This window comes from Biomphalaria glabrata, chromosome 2, assembly GCF_947242115.1.
Source record: "Biomphalaria glabrata chromosome 2, xgBioGlab47.1, whole genome shotgun sequence".
In the NCBI taxonomy this organism is placed as follows: domain Eukaryota; kingdom Metazoa; phylum Mollusca; class Gastropoda; family Planorbidae; genus Biomphalaria; species Biomphalaria glabrata.
Genome location: NC_074712.1, coordinates 26,547,055 through 26,562,795, shown reverse-complemented (window position 1 = coordinate 26,562,795; position 15,741 = coordinate 26,547,055). Strand labels below are relative to the sequence as shown.

The window sequence follows — 15,741 nt, the reverse complement described above, 5'->3', positions numbered from 1 at the left end:
CCAGTATTAGCCACACAAAACAATAATCCTACCAGTATTAGCCACAGACTACACCTACCAGTATTAGCCACACAAGACACTAATCCTATCAGTATTAGCCACAGACTTCACCTACCAGTATTAGCCACAGACTACCCCTACCAGTATTAGCCACAGACTTCACCTACCAGTATTAGCCACAGACTACACCTACCAGTATTAGCCACACAAAACTCTAATCCTACCAGTATTAGCCGCAGACTACACCTACCAGTATTAGCCACACAAAACACTAATCCTACCAGTATTAGCCACTCCCCTACCAGTATTAGCCACAGACTTTACCTACCAGTATTAGCCACATACTAAATCTACCAGTATTAGCCACAAACTACACCTACCAATATTAGCCACAGACTACACCTACCAGTATTAGACACACCTTACATCAACCAGTATTAACCGCAGACTACCAATAAGGGTATAAGCCACAGACTTCATCTACCAGTATTAGCCACAGACTTCACCTACCAGTATTAGCCACAGACTACACGTGCCAGTATTAGCCACAGACTACACCTACCAGTATTAGCCACACCCTACACCTACCAGTATTAGCCACAGACTTCACCTACCAGTATTACACACACCCTACCCCTATCAGTATTAGCCACACCCTACACCTACCAGTATTAGCCACAGACTTCACCTACCAGTATTAGCCACAGACTTTACCTACCAGTATTAGCCACACCCTACACCTACCAGTATTAGCCACAGACTTCACCTACCAGTATTAGCCACAGACTACACCTACCAGTATTAGCCACAGACTTCACCTACCAGTATTAGCCACAGACTTCACCTACCAGTATTATCCACAGACTACACCTACCAGTATTAGCCACAGACTTCACCTACCAGTATTAGCCACAGAATTCACCTACCAGTATTAGCCACAGACTTCACCTACCAGTATTAGCCACAGACTTCACCTACCAGTATTAGCCACAGACTACACCTACCAGTATTAGCCACAGACTTCACCTACCAGTATTAGCCACAGACTACACCTACCAGTATTAGCCACAGACTTCACCTACCAGTATTAGCCACAGACTACACCTACCAGTATTAGCCACACCCTACACCTACCAGTATTAGCCACAGACTTCACCTACCAGTATTAGCCACACCCTACACCTACTAGTATTAGCCACAGACTTCACCTATTAGTATTAGCCACACCCTACACCTAGCAGTATTAGCCACAGACTACCCCTAACAGTATTAGCCACAGACTTCATCTACCAGTATTAGCCACAGACTTCACCTACCAGTATTAGCCACAGACTACACGTGCCAGTATTAGCCACAGACTACACCTACCAGTATTAGCCACAGACTACACGTGTCAGTATTAGCCACAGATTACACCTACCAGTATTAGCCACAGACTACACCTACCAGTATTAGCCACAGACTTCACCTTACCAGTATTAGCCACAGACTACACCTACCAGTATTAGCCACAGACTTCACCTACCAGTATTAGCCAGACTTCACCTATCAGTATTAGCCACAGACTACACCTACCAGTATTAGCCGCAGACTACACCTACCAGTATTAGCCACAGACTACACCTACCAGTATTAGCCACAGATTACACCTACCAGTATTAGCCACAGACTTCACCTACCAGTATTAGCCATACTTCACCTATCAGTATTAGCCACAGACTACACCTACCAGTATTAGCCACAGACTACACCTACCAGTATTAGCCACAGACTACACCTACCAGTATTAGCCAGACTTCACCTTACCAGTATTAGCCACAGACTACACCTACCAGTATTAGCCACAGACTACACCTACCAGTATTAGCCACAGACTACACCTACCAGTATTAGCCACAGACTACACCTACCAGTATTAGCCACAGACTTCACCTACCAGTATTAGCCACAGACTTCACCTTACCAGTATTAGCCACAGACTACACCTACCAGTATTAGCCACAGACTACACCTACCAGTATTAGCCACAGACTACACCTACCAGTGTTAGCCACAGACTACACCTACCAGTATTAGCCACACCCTACACCTACCAGTATTAGCCACAGACTTCACCTACCAGTATTAGCCACACCCTACACCTACCAGTATTAGCCACAGACTTCACCTACCAGTATTAGCCACAGACTTCACCTACCAGTATTAGCCACAGACTACACCTACCAGTATTAGCCACAGACTACACCTATCAGTATTAGCCACAGACTACACCTACCAGTATTAGCCACAGACTACACCAACCAGTATTAGCCACAGACTACACCTACCAGTATTAGCCACATAATACTCAATGACTAGTGCAGCTGTAGGGGTGAACATCGTAGCCTTGTCTTTCTCATCACAAAATAAAAACGGGTGGTTCCACTTCGGTTGGGTTTCTGGCTTGCCCAGCAGACTAAGCTGGGGATAACCATGAGATGACCGACTGACCACTGTGAATGCACCTTTTTGAGGATTAGGAAACGTGACACTGGACATAGAGACACCAGCAGCTCGAGGATTGGACAGCAAGTTATCACTTCTGCAAAAGTACAACAGTTAGATCTAACAATATGATCGAACAATATAAATCAACATTATAATATATATATATATATATATATAACATCTTAATATAACACTATAGGTAGAAAAGATAAACAGAAAAAACTAGATTATGTGCAAATGTCACACTCTACTATTTGTGTGCATCTATTTGTTCCAAAGAGTGATATAGCTTCATTTAATTTTTTTTTTTGGAAGGGGGATATTGTAACTCATTTTATTTCTTAATTATTTTAAAACTTAAAAGGAAAATACTTATTTAGTTTAGCCTGATCCAGCTTGTAATGCAATCAAATTTGATCATCTTCAACAATAAGTGAAAGCATACAATCAAACAGAGAATTCTATCAGGCAATTACATCGAAAAACAAAATCAATGAGTTCAGTTGTTTGTAAAAAAAAACCTCATAGTGTCACAAAGTTTGTATTCAAGTAACTTGAAATGTTGCTTACTTGTAGTTGAAATAGTCTGGCACTATTCTGGCTACAGCTATCAAAGGTCCAATAGGATTTTGTAGAGGAAGTTGCACACCTCGCAGAAAGAACTATAGACCAGACAGACATTACTATTAGCTTTCTAGTTGAATGATCCTAGCATAAGTCTATTCATATTTCAACACCAAGTGATAGGGTTACCTCCAAAGCCAAATAATTGGGGGATGAAGGATCTTTGGGCAATGAACTCACTTTCCTCATGACCGAGGCATACAACTTCACACCTTCACGACCACCTCTGGCAGGCTGGAAGATAAGATTAGGCTCGTTAGCACCAAGTCATTTTACTTGAAGTACAAGATGTCAGCGAAAGATTTACAGTTGTCACTAAACTTTACATTACCAAAACCATCTCCATGTGATATTGATGGAAAGGTTGCAAGTTGACCACCGGAAGTGAATAACCCACTAGTTCTTTTCTGGTTAATGAGTCCACAACAGTAAGAACCATAGCTGGAAAAAAATGCAATGAATTTTTAAAAGTATTAACATGACATTGTGACTGGGCACCAACAAAGACCAAATTACCAACACAGAGAACACTACTGTCATAGGAGAAATAACAAAACTAAGCAAAAAATGACACACTTTACAAATGTAATAGAATTCAACATTTATGTAAACATAACAAGCACAATAATATTCTACTATTATATAGATGTTCTTTGCATATCATTGAACATTCAACTAAAAGCTAAACCTGAAGAAACAAACTACAATAACTTAAATATAGGCCGGTATAGGAACAACAAAGAAATAACTTTATAGAATGGCATTTCTATACACAAAATAGCTCAGAGCCTAATGCCATATCTATAGAACAAAGAACTCACAGCTCAAGGTCATATCTAAAGAAAAAAGAAATCACATCTCAAGGTCATACCTAAAAACAAAAGAACTCGAAGCTCAATGTGAGAATGAAAAAAAAAGAACTAACAGTACAAGGTTAAGTCTAGAACTTACACTCTTTCTCAGCTTCTTTGTCTGTGAGTTCCATGGTCACCATTTCCTCCCAGGAAGGAGCATTGGTTGGTTTGTCCACTGCATGGGTTTTCCCTCGAGCTTTATGATTCAACTCCATATCTTGACGTAATTTACTGGGGAACATACATGAGAAACATAGAAGTAGCAGGGAGAAGACACTGCTTGGAACACTAGCTAGTCATTGATGATAAACACATCTGTCAATCAAAATAATTAATCAAACAGTTAATTGAATTGTGGTAATTAATTAATTTTGTTAGATATTGTTACAGTAATTAGGTCTATTATGGTAGATGTAAAGTAATTTCCATCAGATAGGTTTATATATATATATATTTAGATTGTTGTATTTTAAAGACAAAACTCTCTACTAACATTGTAGTGTAAGGTTGGACACTCTTTCCAATAACAGCATTGGGCAGATTACTGGACCCATGTACAATGACCTCAACCTGCTCATGTCCAGGTTTAGCAGTGTGACGCCATGTTTGGTTAGCGCTATAGGTGGATTTGTCATAATCCCTTAGAGGGGAATCAATTGTCTGTTCAGATACACAACGTTAGTTTAAATAAACACAAAAAAAGACTTTTCTATAATATTTTATTGACATAAATTACATAGAATACATTAGGATTAAACTATCCCTTAATTTACTGCTAGAACTTTTGTAGTCTTGGGATATTGGATTGTTTTAATGGGCACAAAAAGGGAAACATTGGTTGTGTGTATACATATTAAAATGATAATGTATAAAATACCCTTAAATACTTCAAATGCAATCATTTTTTCCCCCAAAAAAAAGATGGGGCCTACTTCAATCTCCGTCAGGTAAATTCTCCCCACAGATTTATAAAATTTAATTTAGATCAAGAAAGTTTATGTAACACCGAAAAAAATTGTCTTCAGAAAATAAATATTTTAATTTTAATACCATTCTATTATAATTCTATACGTATTAATGAAACTTCGTTTTGTTACAAAACTAGAAATAGAATTAGTCTTGCAAATCTCTGTCATTAGTTTACAAGCGGAACTAAATTTAAAGCAGGTCTTTAATTTGTCTTTTTAAGCAGTTTAAGCATACAATGAAAGTGAGTTATAGGACCAAAGTTATTTATACAAGAGACAAATCTGAGAGCATGTTGGAGAAAGGAAACTAGGACTTAAAACGTTCATGTCCTTTGTTCAACTTCTACTAAGTTATTCATAACAAGATTACAAAGAGAGTTTGTGTTACACAAACTCAGAGGCAGCCCCCGTCGAAGTCGGATCCCTGTCGGATCTGCATATTCGCAAATAATATTCAAGAGGTGATTTAATTTTGATGGTCAAAAGTAATAATGTTTCAAAGATTCATTTGCCGTAAATTTAAATTTAATAAAAAAATAGTAGATTAGTTTTAGTATATTAAAACATTACAATATTGATCAAAACGTTTGGAAATGAAAATCTACACTTTTTTTTTACACTTTAAGTTTAGAAATTGAAATTCTACATCTTAATCTAGTCTATTTTAGTCTAAACTAGATCTAGAAATTCTAGATCTAGACTCTAAAATAATTTTAATTAGAATATAAATCCAGATCTAGATATACTGTAATAAAAATCTAGATCTAGTTTAAAAAATCTAGATTAGATCTAAATCAAGATATCATTCCTTTTTTAAACGCGAGTCACAAACGAGGCTTAATAAACATTACTATACCGAGTTCTTTTTTCATTTCATTTGAAGAATTAATTCCATATAACGTCAGAGGGAAAAAAAAACACTACGTCACACGGCCTAGCTAGACTAAAAATCGCCTTCATCTATAAGAGCCATTTATCGAGTGTTCATAGACTTTGGTGCACCGAGTGCGTTCTTTAAGCATTTCATTTAAAGAATTCATTCCATATGACGTCAAAGGAAAAAAAACACTACGTCACACGGCCTAGCTAGAATAAAAATCGCCTTCATCATTACGAGCCTTTTATCGAGTGTTCATAGACATTGGTGCACCGAGTGCGTTCTTTTAGCATTTCATTTAAAGAATTCATTCCATATGACGTCAAAGGAAAAAAAAAACACTACGTCACAAGGCCTAGCTAGACTAAAAATCACCTTTATCAACACGAGCCATTTCTCGAGTGTTCATAGACATTGGTGCACCGAGTGCGTTCTTTTAGCATTTCATTTAAAGAATTCATTCCATGTGACGTCAAAGGAAAAAAAAAACACTACGTCACACGGCTTAGTTAGACTAAAATATGTTTTCATTAATACAAGCAATTTTTTCGAGGGTTAATAGACATTGGTGCACCGAGTGCGTTCTTTTAACATTACATTTAAAGAGTCCATTCATATGACGTCAAAGAAAAAAAATTCCATTACCTCACAATAGGCTAGTACCGGTACCATAAAAAAAAAAATGTCTTTATTTACACGTGATATTTAACGAGGGTTCATAGACATTGGTGCACTGAGTTCTAATAGATATTATTTAAAAAGGATCAAAGCCACATTGTTTTTGCGTTTTGTCTGTCAGTCGGTCTGTCCGTTATCTTGATATAAAAAAAACAACTAAAAGTTATTAAAAATTGATTAACCTTTATTTTACGTTTCAAAACATCGCAATAATTTTTAGGTAGGAACACAATTGAAAAGTTTATATAATAGATTGTTCCGGATGTTTGTATAAATAGTAAAAGAAAAAGAGAATTTCAGATAAATGTAATACAGTTAATTAAATTTTTTGGATGGTCTCGTATAAAAATTAAATGTACTACAGCCACGTGGAGAGATTTCATACCTTACTTTGGTGTTTGGATTCTGTTTTCCTTAAAAATCGGAACATAATATTTACGATAATTAGATTTTTTAATGTTTTAGGTAGAAAGTTAAATGTACTGTAAGAGAGTAGTGAGTTAAAATATTTTTCATAAAAATCCGTAAAAACATTATTTCGTAAATGAGAAGATTATTTGTTTATTAATTAGAAGAGGGAGTTCAAACAATTATTTGGCGTTAGTAGATTTTTAAATAAATTCGGAAATTTCTGGCGACGATTTGTAAGAAACAAAATCCGGAACTTTCTTTATCGATTACAAAACTTCTATGTTATGTTTTACAAGAAAATTAAATGTCTAAAAAATAATATTCAGTAATCAATTCTAGTAAATTACTTTTTTTAAAAGCCTTATGCGATTTCAAACAATCATTAGGCATAATTCATGTTTTATAAAACAATATCCGGAACATTTTTACACTTAATGAAATATAAGTCAGTATAGAGATTATGATTTAGCATTAATATGCTATTTACATAAAAAACGGAACAACATATTATTGATAATGTGTTTTTGCAACGTTTAAGCATGGAAATTGAATGTAATATAAGTTAGAAGAGCAAACAAACATTTGTTGGCGTTGATTAGTTTTGCACAAAAAAATCCGGAACAATCAATTTTAGATACTTAAAACTATTGAGATGTTATGGGAGGAACATTAAAGGGTAAATCAGATTTTCAATAGCTTTTAGAGTTCTAGTTTTTTAAATCTAATCGTGACGGACAGACCGACCAACAGACAAAACGCACAAAAATAAGCTTCTTTTATTCGGATGGGGGCACTAAACAAAAAATAAATAAAATCTGATTTTTAAAAAAAGTTTAAGGAATTGGTTTAGCACCTGATCATGTTGCGACGTTACGCTACTGCACGAAAATCGCTGCATAAAAAGTCCATTTAAAAAAATGTGCGTGATATTTACATACAAAGTGCATTATTAGCCTTTATAAACAAACAGAAATGTTTTCTTTTAATTTTAGCAGCTAGTTGACCAGAAAAAACGTCTTTAACTATTATTTGTATTTGTTGTAAACATTTCCTGTACATTTTAAAAATATTTTTGACTTAGTGATACTGAAAATACACAAAAATTGTCCATCTTTGTTAGCATATTGTTACATTGCCTCCCTTACATTTACGTAATTGTTTTAGAATTGGTGTATTTTTATGAAAAAATCGCTTGCATAATTAATTTTATAAATTAAACGGTTTGCTTTTAGAAAACCAAAAGTAGCCGTTGCACCTAAACTTTTCAAGCCGGATTTAATGATGAAATAATATTTTTCATATCTCTTCTAGTTTTCGAGATCTGAGTGTGACAGACGGACAGACGGACAGACGGACATTTTGCACAAACCTAATAGCGGCTTTTTCCCCTTACGGGGGCCGCTAATAAAAATATTTCTTTTAATAATTGCGAATAATTCATGTCTAAGAATAACTTACTTTAGAGCCTTAAGTCAGTACCAAAAGACTGTTGCCCTGTTTGACTCTCCTTTTTTAAAAGTTTATGTTAGCGAGGGAAAACTGAAGGAGGAGGAGGAGGAATGAAACCAAGAAATCAGGTCCAGGCTCTTCTCTCTATTTTATAGCTAGTACGCATTCTTAGATTGTGTATAGCATGCGCAACTTATATTAGTGACAGGTTTTTTTTAACGAAAATTGTGTAATTTCTCAACTAATACAAGAAAGAACCTGTTGGGAGGTGGGATGGGGCGTGAACCTCTTACTTTCCCACCTGGTAACGACAATCTTCTTTCATTTTATATTTTCAAAAGATATAAACGGTTCTAAATATCCATAAGTTGCATGTATTATTCAGGTGTTTATTTTAGTTCACAAACTGGATTTATGCAGAAAAATAAAAATAAATGACAGTTCCCATCTGAAGCGTTAGAATCGGGAGGGGGAGCAGTAGCAGTAGATGCAAATTCCCCCCCCCCCAACCCCACAAAATAGGCAAACATACCAGAGGGAGGAGCGACAATATAGGCATTAGTTAAAACCCTGCCCCTGTGGGGTGGGTGGTTGAGTGGAGGGGGGATCGCCCATACTGCCTCCCCATATCTTCCTCTGGATCTATGATGGTAAGTGATGGTAAGTGATGGTAAGTTCATCTGTTTCCATGGGTAACGATGTGCCATGTGGACAGTACAATGACCAACTTCATTAGGCCTGCTTCCCTAACGTATGCAAGTTCCATTTCGCGTTCAGTCAACTGGCAGGCGTCCTAAAATGTCGAAGTTAAAAATCACTTTTCTTCATCTGTAGTTTGACTTGGTTTGAAATCCTAGTGTATTTTCGCTTTGCCCCCCCCCCCTTTACTGGATAGAGTACACAGTTTGTATATTATCGTACCAAACCAACTCTCGTAAATAATTCTCATCCCAAAAAGTTTCAAACTGACCATTGCTTTAGTCTTTTTTTTTTTGTTGTATAGTTTAATACAAGCTACTTTGCAATCAATCCAAGATAACTCACCTTCCTAAGTTCCTGTAATGGTGGTGTAAGCGGTGGGGTGACTGGCAAGTTGACTGACGTAGTGTCTCCCCACTCGCTCACAGGAGAAGGTCCTCTCTTCGGGGCCAGGATTTGGCGTTTGTCATTAGGGCCAGGTGTGCGAGCAACTTTAGGACGAGTCTAAGGATAAATGTTTGTTCATTCTAGTTATTTAGAATTAATGAAATCGGAAAGAATGATTATTATCAGCATTAGAAGAGTAAAAACTGTCATCAGCATTAGAAGAGTAAAAACTGTCATCATTATTAGAAGAGTAGAAACTGTCATCAGCATTAGAAGAGTAGAAACTGATATCGGCATTAGAAGAGTAGAAACTGTCATCAGCATTAGAAGAGTAGAAACTGTCATCAGCATTAGAAGAGTAGAAACTGTCATCAGCATTAGAAGAGTAGAAACTGTCATCAGCATTAGAAGAGTAGAAACTGTCATCAGCATTAGAAGAGTAAAAACTGTCATCATTATTTGAAGAGTAGAAACTGTCATCAGCATTAGAAGAGTAGAAACTGTCATCAGCATTAGAAGAGTAGAAACTGTCATCAGCATTAGAAGAGTAGAAACTGTCGTCAGCATTAGAAGACTAGAAACTGTTATCGGCATTAGAAGAGTAGAAACTGTTATCAGTATTAGAAGAGTAGAAACTGTCATCAGCATTAGAAGAGTAGAAACTGTTATCAGCATTAGAAGACTAGAAACTGATATCGGCATTAGAAGACTAGAAACTGTCATCAGCATTAGAAGACTAGAAACTGTCATCAGCATTAGAAGACTAGAAACTGTCATCAGCATTAGAAGACTAGAAACTGATATCGGCATTAGAAGAGTAGAAACTGTTATCAGCATTAGAAGACTAGAAACTGTTATCAGCATTAGAAGAGTAGAAACTGTCATCAGCATTAGAAGACTAGAAACTGTTATCGGCATTAGAAGAGTAGAAACTGTTATCAGCATTTAAAATATTCGTGCAAACATAGGAAGAGAACTTCCATTAGGGCTAGAGCTATCTATGAGCTATAATCTGATAACGACATGAAATAATCTATAGAATCATCTAAATATTGAAATATAGATCTACCTGGCTAGCCAATTTGACCAATTTTATTTATTAGTCAATAGTACAACAAAAATATTTAGTTGTGTAGAACTTAATGTAGGGATTACAGCAAAACCATGCTCATCTTTTTATGCCATATGGGAGAGAATGTAAGGCAGTTTTATGTGTATAAAATTGAAATATAGATCTAGAAAGTATGCAAAAAAAATGAAGCCAAAAAATTTATAAATGTTACAAATTGGTCGTTACAGTCTAGTGTAGTCATTACAGATCAGTGTAGTCAAAATTAATACTAGCGATCTGTATAGGTAGCACAGCAATAAGACAGCCAAATGTATATCATGTACTGAATACATCTGGTAAATGGGCTTTCAAAACGGTGGGATCTGTAGAGGAACTCAATAAAACTTAATAAAATACTCTGAAAGACACAAAGATAAAGGCACATTTCTCGTCCCATATGCTAGGACAAATTTGTACAAATACTCCTTCTTCCCTAGTGCTATTAGAGCATGGAATGGGTTGCCTGAGCTAGCCAGGAAAACCAGTGACTTGGCAGAATTTAAGTCATTGGTTTATATGCATGACTAAATGCATGACGCGTATGACGTAATCATCTTCTTTTTTGAAGTAACGTCTGTATTATATAAGATAAGATAAGATAAAAGACTTTGATGAGCAAGAAAAAAAAAAGAGTGTGATCGTCAATTTTCCTTCGAACAAATTTAAAAGGACTAACCCCCCAAAAAAATCACGTGACTAATCTGAAAGTCAGAACACATATCTATTGAATAGACTGACAGAATGCTGGGACAAACATTTACTTGAAATGGATTTTCTGTTTCCTTTGGTTCCTCTTTCCTTTTTCTTTCTTCCTCTTCTTTCCTTCTTGCTGCCTCACGTCTCTCCTCATCTTCTCTTCTCCTCTCTTCCTCTTCTCTTCTCCTACTCTCTTCGTCCTCACGTCTTCGCCTCTCCTCTTCTTCTCGCCTAGCCACTTCCTCATCTGCCCTCTTCTTGTCTTCCTCTTGTTTCTTCTTCCTCCTCTCTGCCTCACTGTCGTACTCCTTCAGAGCAAAGTTGCACCTCATACGACCACAGTGCATCTCTGCTTTACCAGTCTTTGAGGACGTTCTGAGCAGTGTAACAACTTGCGTGTGTCTGGGGAGAAATGGGTTTAAATACAGTAATGAAAGACTGACATGTGTCTGGGGAGAAATGGGTTTAAATACAGTACTGAAAGACTTATATGTGTCTGGGAGAAATGGGTTTAAATACAGTACTGAAAGACTGACATGTGTCTGGGGAGAAATGGGTTTAAATACAGTAAAGAAAGACTGATATGTGTCTTAGGAGAAATGGGTTTAAATACAGTAAAGAAAGACTGATATGTGTCTTAGGAGAAATGGGTTTAAATACAGTAATGAAAGACTGATATGTGTCTGGGAGAAATGGGTTTAAATACAGTACTGAAAGACTGACATGTGTCTGGGGAGAAATGGGTTTAAATACAGTAAAGAAAGACTTATATGTGTCTGGGAGAAATGGGTTTAAATACAGTACTGAAAGACTGACATGTGTCTGGGGAGAAATGGGTTTAAATACAGTAATGAAAGACTGATATGTGTCTTAGGAGAAATGGGTTCAAATACAGTATCAAAAAACTGATATGTGTCTGGGAGAAATGGGTTTCAATACAATACTGAAACACTCATATGTGTCTGTGGAAATGGGTTTTTAAAAAAACACTAACAGAACATTGTTGATAAGTGTCTTGAAAAAACTATTTTTTTTTTATCTATACTTACTAGGTATATACCTAAAAAATAATTGAATTACAAAGTATATAATTAAATAACAGTCAAATGTATACCTACATCATCTTTAATGATATAAGACACAGATAGCTCTAGGTCAATTACAGCATATATGCAATAGGTCTACTGACCTGTACATATCTTCCCCTGGATTGACTGTATGGTTTGTCCTGGGGGCGTTGGTCCTAGGATAAATAGCTACTTTACCTTCACCCATCTTTTTACCACTGTCTTTGTTGTTACTTGGTAAATAAAACGCCTCAAACAGAAGATAGACGTCATGATTTCTGTCATTTTTACAGAAACCTAAGAGGAAGGATCACCAAAATATAAGAAATGACATCTTAGTATTTATGTACAAAAACACAAACTTTACAGAGTTAAGAAAATGTCATAGCATTATTCAGAATAGGTCATTGGAGTGTTTAGAAGAGGTCATTGGAGTGTTCAGAAAAGGTCACTGAAGTGTTAGAAGAGGTCTCTGTATTGTTTAGAAGAGTCAAAAATTGTAGTATTTCGAAGTAGGAATAAATTTAAAAAATCATTCTTATTTACAAAACTACTGGAAATGATATCAGTCAAGAGAAGCAATAACTAAGTTACACGCACTGTTGGTTTGACACATGGTTACATTTACTGTAGAGTATTTTTTACGCTTAAAAATATACTAATAAAATCTAAACTTTATTGAAGGAAAAATCAAACACAATAGAAAATTAATAAACAAAAAAAAAACAATAGGACAAGTCTCAGATCTAGTTTAGTACTAATTTACAATTGCTAATACGATATAGAGATATAGTCCAATAAACAGACATTATATGAACTGGCTAAGAATGCATTTAGCCTAAAACAAAAGGACCATTACCTGCTGGAAGTCGAAATGTAAATTTCTTATCGTCAAATAAACAAAGTTCTGGAACATTTTCTTGATTCCTCTGCGTGACCACGCTCGTCACCGCCTCGTAGTCCCTTGCAAAACCTTCATCTGGCCATTTCCTTAGTAGGATCTGTCATAAAATAAGTTATTGATATAGACTTCACTTAGTAGGATCTGTCATAAAATAAGTTATTGATATAGACTTCACTTAGTAGGATCTGTCATAAAATAAGTTATTGATATAGACTTCACTTAGTAGGATCTGTTATAGAATAAGTTATTGATATAGACTTCACTTAGATCTGTTATAGAATAAGTTATTGATATAGACTTCACTTTTGAGGAGATTAACACCTTTTTTCTCGAAATAAATACTTTGTTTTTTGTGCTATTTTATGGCTCACAGATAAAGTCAACTCTGGACTGTATGCTCACAGATAAGGTCAACTCTGGACTGTATGCTCACAGATAAGGTCAACTCTGGACTGTATGCTCACAGATAACGTCAACTCTGGACTGTATGCTCACAGATAAAGTCAACTCTGGACTGTATGCTCACAGATAAAGTCAACTCTGGACTGTATGATACTAGACGACTTCTAACCGTTTAAAGAACAGAGTCATTTTTCTCCATCCCTTTCAAACTGATTTCGTGACGTCACGTCTACGACATACGTCGCTCTTTCTTTCTTCCCTTCAGTGTATTTCTTTTCGGCATCGTTCCAGTTATTTTGAACCAATCAAAATGTAATTCTTTTTAATAGATCCAGAACATCAAAAATGAATATGTACTATTGGGAATATTTTTATTATTAATGTTTATGTTTAACTCAATGTTCATGTTTTTAACATGCTCTGTGCGCTCATGGTCCAATCAGCTTCGTGGACCGGTTGTTGTTGTTGTTTTGTTTTTTTTTTGGGGGGGGAGGGAGAAGAGGGGGTATCTGGAAGAAGATTTCAGTGCTGCCTTTTCAAAAGCAATGTTTAAAAATAGTCTGAACTTGACCTATATAAGTATGCTTACTTATTAGGGTTATCTTTTGTTAGTCTCACATTTTTAGCCAACGACCTAATTCTCTACACAAGGCTTATTTTCCCTTAGCCAATAATGCCTAGGTATGACAGATCTAACCGTTACGACATATTGATAAACAAATATGTTAATATATCCATTTTACGATTGTTTCTTGTGGTTCATTGACAATGAATAATTGTGTAAACTTTCAACTTAATCCGAGGATGGGAAGTTGGAGAAATAACGTGGACAAGATTTGTACCAGACAGACTTAGTGAGTTGATATAAGCTTTGGAAATTGCCGGACTTGCGTTGTGTTTAACAAGACTCTCAGATTTCACTTCCCCCGCGCCAACTTGCTATAAAACATTTTGTTCAGCTTTCTACTGCGTCACTTACGTTGGAGTAATCTTTAGTGGCCAGACTCTGAATGGTCATTTTGATAAAGTATCGACCTGGTCTGTTGAAGACTGCATCTAGCACGTCAATGTCGAATTCTAAAGTCTTTCGTTCAATGCTATACAAACATACAACAAGGTTTTTAATACTTTGGTCTAGCAAAACAAAAAGACAACAGATCTAAATATTTCAATTTCTTTATTTTGTTTATTAGTCGGTATTCTTATAAATTATAAAGAAAAAATGTTTCAATTGAAAAAAGATAAAAATGTTGTAGATCAAGTTAAGATCAGAAGCAAAGAGCTCTGTGACATTGTGACATTACCTATCAGCTAATCGACTGCTGCTCATGCCAGGAGTGGAGGAATCTGGAAATCCAAGTCTGTTGGACTTCAGCTCCGGGTAAGGCAACCTTGGACTGGTCATTTTGAACTTTAAGTTTTAGTCTTTTTAGAATTTCACTAATCCATCGTTCTGGAAGGAATATAGACCTAATCAAAATTATGTTAATTATGTCTAATATATATGTTTAGATACGAACAGATACACATTCTGAGATACGGTTGAAGCTCCCTAAGAATGTAGGCCTATTAGTTGTAGCTTCCTCGTTTGGCTGCATAAGAGCGCTCCCCACACACAGAATTTAACCCCTGCGATTTCGATTCCTGTTTAGATATGAAATTACTTGTATGCTCTCTCTTTAACATTATGTTGCATCAATTTTCTATAAGAAAACATTGTTACAAACATAAATAGAAAAAGCAAATACTGTATATTTTTAAATTTAATTTAAAAAAATATAATATAAACAAATTATATTATTATCATAGGTATACGATGTAATGTAATAATACGGCTTGTCTTCGATTCCAAAGACTAATTAAGAATGCTGTAGTTACCGTGGATACGCAGCCCCAGCTGCGACCTACATATTTTGCCTTATGTAACAACCACGATGTAATGTAACTTGCTTATACTAACAGTCATCAATGTAAACGATGAATATAAAAGAGAACACCATTTCCTAAAATTGCCCAATTCTCAGGCGCAACAGAATTTAAAAAAAAAAATTTATTAAAAAGTAACACTAACTCATGAACATAGACATAAATAAATATAGACTGGCCGATTAAAGAGTTTTATGCAAC

General features: G+C 35.8%; 1 protein-coding gene across 3 annotated transcripts in view; it reads right to left on the bottom strand.

Moving 5' to 3' along the window:
- The window catches only part of LOC106055756 (coiled-coil domain-containing protein 33-like), a 48,218-nt gene that overhangs the window by 26,946 nt on the left and 5,531 nt on the right, over positions 1–15,741 (bottom strand). For all 3 annotated transcript variants that reach the window (XM_013212189.2, XM_013212206.2, XM_013212197.2), the window contains exons 2-13: positions 14,919–15,067; positions 14,594–14,711; positions 13,168–13,309; positions 12,431–12,605; positions 11,307–11,643; positions 9,393–9,551; positions 4,459–4,625; positions 4,063–4,196; positions 3,443–3,552; positions 3,241–3,345; positions 3,058–3,149; positions 2,328–2,581 (exon numbers count right to left, since the gene is read on the bottom strand). In XM_013212189.2, the coding sequence (XP_013067643.2) occupies positions 2,328–2,581; positions 3,058–3,149; positions 3,241–3,345; positions 3,443–3,552; positions 4,063–4,196; positions 4,459–4,625; positions 9,393–9,551; positions 11,307–11,643; positions 12,431–12,605; positions 13,168–13,309; positions 14,594–14,711; positions 14,919–15,019 (1,894 nt within the window). In that variant the 5' untranslated portion in view covers positions 15,020–15,067. The remainder of the gene's footprint in view (positions 1–2,327; positions 2,582–3,057; positions 3,150–3,240; positions 3,346–3,442; positions 3,553–4,062; positions 4,197–4,458; positions 4,626–9,392; positions 9,552–11,306; positions 11,644–12,430; positions 12,606–13,167; positions 13,310–14,593; positions 14,712–14,918; positions 15,068–15,741) is intronic.